At 38.4% G+C, this 9,166-nt stretch overlaps 1 protein-coding gene across 2 annotated transcripts; it reads right to left on the minus strand.

Moving 5' to 3' along the window:
- Nucleotides 1-950: 950 nt before the first annotated feature.
- On the minus strand, nucleotides 951-2,224 carry noto (notochord homeobox). 2 transcript variants are annotated; one of them, XM_026944643.3, is made up of 3 exons: nucleotides 1,767-2,224; nucleotides 1,478-1,665; nucleotides 951-1,368 (listed from the first exon to the last, which is right to left on the minus strand). In XM_026944643.3, the coding sequence occupies exons 1-3, from the start codon at nucleotides 2,134-2,136 to the stop codon at nucleotides 1,168-1,170; spliced, it is 759 nt and encodes a 252-aa protein (XP_026800444.1). In that variant the 5' UTR covers nucleotides 2,137-2,224; the 3' UTR covers nucleotides 951-1,167. The 2 variants fall into 2 exon arrangements, with proteins under 2 accessions (XP_026800444.1, XP_034158941.1); XM_034303050.2 differs by having other exon boundaries at nucleotides 1,755-2,224.
- Between the last annotated feature and the right edge of the window lie 6,942 nt (nucleotides 2,225-9,166).

Genomic DNA, 9,166 nt, shown 5'->3' on the forward strand with positions numbered 1-9,166 from the left:
TTAGCTGTGTTCACTGAGTTTAGTCTGCGCTGCATTCCAAAGCTTTCCACAGTAGAGTAGATGGATATTGAGCCAGAGATAAATGATGTAGAAAACAAATAAGGTTGTTTCAAGCATTTTCTTGATTTTGTGACCAGAATGCCATCAGTCACCTCCTTAATTTTTATTCAGTTTGCTAAATGGCTGAGAATGGTGCTGGCCTTAAACTCAAATGTTTCTGGTCTTAATTATTGCTTTCACTGTAAATGATCATCACAGGACTTGGCAAATTAATTGCTCACATAAGTATTTGAGTGTCTTTAACTTAAATTGTTTAGCTGAGAACAAGATTAAAATTTCCACTGTTTAATCTTTTGCAACTCCTAGCCTATTCTGAGTTGGTCACCGTTTTATTTTTCTTTTCCAAATCATATATTTTTTAAATAGTCAAAACTAACATTCTCAATGAACTTCTTAAGAAAATTGTTCAATTTGTAGATGTTTTTTGCACTTCTACAAAATGTCACCTGTTACCCCCCTGCAAAAAAAGCCTGCTATGTATAACCAAATGTAATGGTAATAAGAGTTCAGTCTGTTCTGAGATTCCATTTTCAGATATGATTTATGAAGTAAATAATATGAATTAAACATTTTAATTCTGTAAATGCACTGTAAACTATTACACCTTTGTTTTTAATCCATTCATCTTAAGTAACTTCTTTATCCTGATCATATTACACCTTTTTTACATTTTATGCAATATTTAGACACTATGCACTCATAAAATGATTCAGGTTATTTGATTTGATCTTTCTGAAATGTTATTAATTTATCTAGCAGTTTATAATCCACATAGGATTTTACCATTTTTATGGTAGATCCCCAGATATAACCTTCTCATCATGTCTCCATAAAACCCCAGATCAACGAAAGAATTCTACTAGTTGTTCATTTTAAAAATATATATTCCGTTTATTTCATCCATACAAACGTGTACAAAGGAAGGAACTGTACTCTGATAAGAGCAATAATACAGAAAGGTCTTAAATATATAGCTATCTATTACTTAAATATATTGGATTTTTTCTTTTCTTTTTTCTTTTATACAAAAGGTGGTACTACAAAATATGTAGCATTCCAAATATGTACAAAAAGCAGTGTTGGCTGGTAAAGTCACTGTAACGCTTCTCAGGCGTGCAGGGAGTCATCGATGTCAACATCTGAGTCCTCTGTGAAATCGTGCTCGTCCTCGTCTCCCTCATCCTCCCGGCCTTGAGATCCAGGGCTTTTGGGAGGAACCGCGAGTCCCAGTTTGGCAAGTTTGGCCTGCTGCTGCTCAAGACTCTGCTTTCTCCACTTAATGCGCCTGTTCTGGAACCACACTTTGACCTGAGAAGGGGGAAAAAAGAGAGTTATTAGTATATTGATATCTCTATTGAGTGTAGGCACTTTTTGTGTGATGAGCTGAAGACATTGAGGGTTTTGATCCACTGTTTACCTGCGCCTCGGTGAGCTGGAGTGCGGATGCGAGCAGGAAGCGCTCTGATCCCACCATGTACTGCTGGCGCGCAAACTCCTTCTCCAAGCGGGACAGCTGCTCGTTGGTGAAGCTGGTGCGCATCCGCTTTGATTTCCCTCCTTTGTGCTTGTAGTGCGAGTGAACTCCTGCTTTAGACAGTGTGGCACCTGTAGAATAGCAGAACATTTTAGCTGTATGACCCACAATAACCTTGCTATGTTTTTGGCTTGTAATCAAGGGCAATAATATTCCACACCTCCATGCTTACCTTGTGAGTAAACAGTTCCTGGGCATGTTGTCTGGTATCCGTAGGGCGGACAGCAGTAGACTGGGTAGCTGGATTGGGTGTGCATCATAGCCGGGCTGTACAGGTAGTGAGGAAGTGGAGGACACATCTGTCCGGCATGGAGAAAGAGACCTGGTGGCGTTGGCGCAGGGTTCAGTGAGCCCTGAAATGGACTCGTCTTGGTGTTGTCAGGCTTGGCGAGAAGTGCGTCGATGGTGAACGATTTCCCCGCGCTGGGTTTTGCTGGATTGTGCGTGGCCACACACGCACTGCTGGCATAGTCCGGGTGGAGAGCAGCCTGGGGACGCACTGAAAATCCGTAGGGTCCATGAGGCCGTGCAGGGATCTGCATGATTTCCTCTTGAGTTTTGCAGGGAGAACGGGAAAGCAAAGAAAACAAAGCAGACAGTTATCCGTGGCTCTCTGTTGCTCAGGCTTCCGTGGAGAGGAGTGGAATGATAACCAGGAGAGGCCACGGCTCTTTTATACACGCCCAGTAGTGCGAGGTGTCAACGACCCCCTTTGGCGCTTTTGTCTTTCAAAGTAGCAGATGAGTCAAACGAGCGGCGCTACAAGGGATCCAATTAACTGATGGAGTTGTAACAAGCTGAGATTGTCAAATATCCTAATAGCTCTTTCCACTATGTGCCCCCGGAGGTAGCCCGGGAACACAGAAAAGGGGTCGGGAGATGAGGAGCAGGGGGTCCAGATTTAGTACAAATTCCTGCATGGCTGTGCGAGCCACAAGCGCCCGGTGCAGCTCAGAGAGGCCATTGATGTTCCCAAATCATCTTATTTCGGCTCTGGGGAATCAAAGCGCGCCGCCAAATGCGCCACACAGCGGAACAAATACCCTCACATTCAGAGGTCAACAAGGAAAAAAACACACCAGAACCTTCTAATCACATTTCAGTTCAGTCAGAAATCCTGTATCTCAGTGTAGCGAACCTGAATGCACCTGACACCACCTGACATTTTCAGACAGATACTGCATTAGAAATGCCATTAAATACAAAATGCATCTGCAGCCTTTGACACGTGAGTGGCAGTGACAGTGCATGATCCCAGTTTCAGTCTCAAGGTGTCAAAAGAAAGTCGCAGCTCTGTTCTGTACTGGGCCATCGTTACATGCTCGTTCGTGTAAGCACACTAAGCAGATCTCCTCCCTCGAGATCATGGCCGGTAAAGACACTTTTAGACGAGGTGTGTGTTTTTGCAGTTTTACAATGGCCTCTTTCGGTAGTTGGGGCCAGGCGTCAGTTTCCTCACTGCGTCTGCGCTGATGTTCCTACTATTTGGTTATTTGGGTAAATCCGATGAGAGTCCTAATCCTGGATCTGATCACTTAATAATGGGGGAGAAACATGGAGTCTTAATAATAAAATTACACGATGAAGTACAGTTATATGGAATCTACCAGATAGAACGTGATTAACATCATTAATATTGGGCCTGTGTGTGTGTGTGTGTGTGTGTGTGTGAGGGGTGTTTAACAGAAATTAGTGTTGTGTAGCCTGGAGGACTGTCTCATTGCTGATTGTCCATTAGGAGATGAAACGCTGCAGATGAAAAGCCCCGGTTTCACTAAAGGAAGTGATGCGCTTTCTTACACCGCGTTATTACAAACAGTGTCTCTTTTAAGCGAGGATTATAGCCAGCTCTGCAAACTCTTCAGGCTCATTGGCGTGAGCTGAGAGCGCTCGGAAGGACCCGCTAAAACGCACTCAAACACGGCTCTGCCTTTGACCTGAGCGTTTTCTAATTACAGCGCAGCGCCTGACACCAGAGCGCTTAATGAAGCAGGCAAACAGCAGCCAACAGCACATCTGTGCGCCTCTGCTCTGCCGCTGGTCCACCACCCTGTCAAAGCCTTCCTTGTTTATTAACGCGTTTTCTGAACAGTTCTAGGAGACAGGAATCAAGCGGAGAGAGGCGGTATTTACATATTACTGTTTAGTTCTCACTTTACCCCCCACTAAACACACAATCACTTTCCCTCTCAGAGACAACACTGTGGACATTGTGTGCCTTTATAGAAGAAACAAATGTCTTTCACTTATTTCCTGCATCATACTTTAATAATTTGTAGCTTATCCATCCTTTCTTGTCTTCTCTGTTTGATATTGTGTTCTCTGCTTTTTTTTTTTATTTTATTTTATTTATTAATTTATTTTTATTTTACCTCCCAGCTCTGTCTTACACTGCAAATGTTACACAATCCACATTAGGGCAACTGATGTATATTAGATAACATGAGCGAATGAGATAATGTACTATTATAAAGCCATGAATGTAATCCTGTGTTTGATAACCACTGCGACATGCCTGAAAATGAATCATTAGCACAGGTCAAGTTGATCTGACCACCCAAAATCAAGGCTAAGTCTAGATTTTGTGTATTGGAGCCAGACAAAGAATACACTGAGGTCTTAGAGGTCTTTTCATAGTCATATGGGAGAACAGTAGCTGCCCCTCCTACAACAAAACATCCTTCTTGTAAAAATCTGAAACTCACTGAAATGCACATACAGTGCTTACCATGAAAACAATAAGTATCTCTTTTACACAAGTTTCCCTTTATAGCATTTCATAAGTTGTCTGTATGTAGACTGCTCTTAATAAACTAAGTTATATGTTTGTGTGGGATAATACGCATGTGCATATGGAAGTAAGAACAGTAATCAAGTCTTTATTTTGTACTAGAATTAATATACATTTGTTTTATTCTGACTGTTCAAATGAGATGAAAATAGACAATAGCAGAAACACATGCTTGCTCTTTCACTTCACACATTATCAAAGTCAATACTACAATCATCCTTTTTGCTTTGTGATCAAGTTCATGAACATGCTGATCATCATCATTATTACTGAGGTGAAAATGGACCAGTATTCTCACCTAAACCTATTCAACAGACATCAAACCGTCTTTTCTCAGCTCCATTAATGTGTGCACTAAGCGACCACAGTGAGCATGAATGGGCCATCTCATTGCTGAGGCTAATTCTTTTTGCTCTTGTACAGACTGTCAGGGTCATTGGGGCAAAACAATAATGAGTCATTGGCCCTTTTCTCTCGCCTTAACTATTGAGAGTGGTTTGGGTGGATGACCTGGTAAACCACGTCTGGCTCCAATACACACCTGATCTCAACAGTAAAGAAAGTTACAAGCCACAAGAGTTGAGGCTGTTTGGAGAGATAATTGGAGTATGAAACTGATGTGGGAGAAAGCATTTTCAGAAAGACCAGTGAATTAAAAAGCTATGTCAGCATCTTTCATGAGTGACTTGACTAAAGCAAGTTTTTTAGCTGAATGCCTTGAATACATATTTGAATTTGAAACTACTGTGGATGCAAAATTGATATTAATTGCTAAATTATTTATTAACAAATAAATTATAAAATTATTGCTAATAGTTATTGCTATTTTATTTATATTATTGCACAGTATATATGTATTCCCTTTCCATGAAACACTGAAACATGTAATACACCAAAGACATTTCCAAAGAAATGGCTATGATTGTGCCTGCAAGTTTTCAGTGTACAGTTAAAAAGGCCTTTAATTTTATTTAATTATTTGAAAGGGACAGACTTTTAAATTTTTTGTTCCATAAGCTGCTCTTACTGTTCAAACCAGAAACTAAGTTACAATAAAATGCATTATGTGTTTTATATCTATATTTGTGAATGTTTCTGCATATGTAAATGCATATCTATAACCAGATGACACTTGCCATGGCTTATTGTTGCCCTGATATTGAAAATATGGCACAATTTTAAACCATACAAGACAAGTTATCATCAGCGAACTAACCTCTAAGTATAATAAGTTTTTTTTTTAATAAAACAAATAAAAACTCTATCAAAGAGAGTTCTATCCTTCTAAGAAATTCTATCTTTAAGAAACTAAGAAGCCATAATTATCCAAGGAACCACTGAATAGTTTTAAACAGTGTATAAGAGGGCAATTCCATGCACATGTCATCTTTATTGTGGAAAAATAAAGTTGTGAGCACAGAAACAAAACTACTTTTTAAATGTTCCTTCATGTGTTTCACTCATATTTCACTGTATTTAGCTTCTCATGTCAAATTATAGAGAAAAATACACAATATATACATTAAATATATGGAGTATTGGTTCAGATATGTCACATCCATAACACAAAAATGTCACATCCATAACTCTATTTTTTCTTAATGATGTAATGCCAAAACAAGAAATATTTTCAAATCTGCATTGTCCTCAAGAGGTTAAATACAACATATGCAGATTGACTCATTGATCCCAGATTGTGTCTGTTGTGAGACATTTTGTTAGCCAATATGAATACAAATGTCACATCCATAATGCTGGAATTGCCCAAGACTTATTGGTGACAGGTAGAAATCAACCTCGAACGTTGCTATTTGCCCTTGCTCTCTTTAGGTTTACATGATATGATTTGTATATTATATGATTTGTGTATTATATAAGTTTAGCAGCATTTGTTCTCTTCTATCATTAGTCTGTTTTGTGTGTACACCTTTTGCAGACATATGCAAGTCATGTTTGCATTTTCCATTTCTCACACGCAAGATTACAAAATTTACAAAAGCAACTGTTTTGGAGATTAAAGCTGACTCTGCAAACACACCCTATAAAGTGTCTTTTCTCTCTAGGCTGATGAAACATGATGGTGGAGACTAATGGTAGAGGCACAAAATGAAGTGTTCATGTATGTATTTTGCTGGTTATTGTGAAACTAAGCCATGAAAATCTTGTATAAATTAAGCTAAACTGAGTGTGTATTCAGGCTGTCTGACACTGGTAGACCACACCTCGTACTTCTTGATAGTCCAACTGTGGAATCCTAGTCAGAGTTTCTCCTGCAAGGATCATTCATGCATCTTGAAGACTGCAGGCTCTAAAACCTCGCTCCATTCTCACACTCGTTCTGTAGGTGTGACTAATGCTTCATTACCCCACAGGCCCATTGTTCTGTGACCTTCGTAAGTGGAACAATGCAGCCTAGTGGAACTTACATACTATGGCATCTAATAGGCTTCATTCTTTTCCCACTTTGGAGAAGTAATGACATTAAGACACTAAATATCAGAATTAAACATTGATTAAAAAATAGTTAGTATTTGAGCTTATACATCCTGAAATTAAAAATAATAACATGTATTAACTTGTATTAAATGTATTAATTGTATTAACTTAGACATGCATTATTCTGCATTATTATTATTCATTATAATGTTATAAAAATTAATTATCCAGTGAGAACAAATCATCCAGTGATATCAGCATTCTAAAATATCTAGAATAATGTATGTAATTAATTTATTGCACCAACCACAAATACACAACTTTCTCAGCTTTGTGTTACTATGGTGCCTGACACTTTTTTAAGTATTACAGTGTGCTAGGACAGTGTGAGAAAGTCACACAATGAACACAGAGTGTGATGTTTGGTGAAATCTCATAAAACCCATCATGGAATATGTAATGTATGGCCCTACTCCTCGAGTGCCACTATGCAGGTGGTCCAAAAGCAGAGGGGGGCTTTATATGGGGGTGTTTTAGAGGCCTGGAGGTACTATAAGGGGTATTTGAGAAAGTTATGCATGGAGACACCCTTTAATGGAGGTGAGAAGTGGTGGGTTGGACTTTGACACTTCATCAGTGTTTACACTTCCTGTAGGTTTACAGGCGCCCGAGAGAAAGAATAGAGAGAGAATGGGGTAAATGTGGTACTCAAGACTGCAATGATCTATTACTATGAACTATAAATTTCCCTGCAGATGTTGGCAAATGCAACACACATTTTAGACAAAATGTAATGCCTTTTGGTTTTTACAATGTTAGTGGCTTGACCCTTTATAAGGTCAAAATTGATCATCAATTTATCATTAAATTCCTGACAATTTATGTTTTTAAATTTGTGTTTGGTGTCAAAAATTAACCTGCTGTCAAGGATGATATGATCCTAATTTAGGTCAACATTATTTAGAGAATTAAATTATTAATTAAATTCTCATATTGCCATAGTTACTATTAAACAGTTTATTAAATCTGATTTTACTGTACATAAAATACCAGTGTTTTTAGGCCATTTTATTCTGTGTTCACGGTCAACAATATTAGAATTGTGTTGTGTTTTACTTGGTCTTCCTCTGAAATTCTACATCAAAGGACTGCATCCATGGAGATGTCTCATATAAACACACAAGTTCCAGAGGGAATGTGTTCATGTGTTCTTAAATGGAGTATGTCTTGTGGTCATTAGGGTGCGCTATTTCAGACCTTACTGGTTCGAGCTTCTCCTGACAGCTTTCAGATCATTTATTAACACATCAGTGAAATTACAGAGCATAATTATATGTTTTAAATTAAACCTATCTATTCCTTTTGTTGTTAAAAGACATGTTCAAATAAGTCTGTTTTACTTTTAGTACTTGCTTCATGTACCATGTGTGAAGAGACTCATTATTGAATTAATCAATCACAATCATTATTATATTGTAATTGTATTGGACACAGGTGGCCCAGCTCGTAGCACTCCTCACTATTGGGTTTGAGATCAACAGCTGAATATGAGGCAATAGATCAGAATTTCAGCAGTTCCTTTTGGCAGTTTTTCTCTTCAGTCTCCTCTTCAGGAGGTGAAATGCATGCTCAGTTGGGTTAAGGTCTGGTGATTGATTTGGCCAATCTAAAACACTCTACTTTTTGTTTTCTTCACAGCTCTCATAATGTTTGATATCAACTGCTGTTGTTTTCTTGGTTGACCTATTGATATCTGTTGTTTAGTATACCAGTGGGTTTTTTCTTTTTCAGGACATTCCATATTGTCCTGTTGTTTATGCCCAATGCTTGTGCAATGGCTCTGATTGATTTTCCCTCTTTTCCCAGATTCAAAATAGCTTGCTTTTGTTCCATAGACAGCTCTCTGGTCATCATGTTGGTTTATCCTTTTTAACAACAGTCTTCACAGGTGAAACCCAGAGCTGAGAACCAAGAGCAGATATTCAGAGCTATTAAATGTTTAAACAATCAATCTAACATGGCACACCTTGGCAACAAGAAACACCTGTTAGTCACATGTTCCAATATTATTGATCATGTTCTAAGTTGTTCATCACATCTACATGTAAATATCAGGAAATGAAAGCTGAAATCCTGATCTATTGTCTCATATTCATCTTTTGAGCTCAAACCCAAATGTTTTCAGCCTGTAGCAAAAAACAAAAGAACTGGCCTTGCCATACCAATACTTTCAGAGGAGACTGTACAAAAGTTCAAACACTAATGCTGAATGTACTTTTACAAGGGTAAAATCAGTATTCAGGCCAATAAACCCCTGTCATGAGCATTGCTTTTGAATGCTCACT

The sequence above is a fragment of the Pangasianodon hypophthalmus genome, chromosome 3, assembly GCF_027358585.1.
Source record: "Pangasianodon hypophthalmus isolate fPanHyp1 chromosome 3, fPanHyp1.pri, whole genome shotgun sequence".
Taxonomy (NCBI): domain Eukaryota; kingdom Metazoa; phylum Chordata; class Actinopteri; order Siluriformes; family Pangasiidae; genus Pangasianodon; species Pangasianodon hypophthalmus.

What these genes read in the sequence shown, in the direction of transcription:
- noto (XM_034303050.2), bottom strand. Translation starts at nt 2,136, where the DNA reads ATGCAGATCCCTGCACGGCCTCATGGACCCTACGGATTTTCAGTGCGT. An exon ending in CTCACAAGGTAAGCATGGAG is followed by an intron (nt 1,666 to 1,754) that starts GTGTGGAATATT and finishes GCTATTCTACAG; the next exon opens with GTGCCACACTGTCTAAAGCA. An exon ending in TCCAGCTCACCGAGGCGCAG is followed by an intron (nt 1,369 to 1,477) that starts GTAAACAGTGGA and finishes CCCCCTTCTCAG; the next exon opens with GTCAAAGTGTGGTTCCAGAA.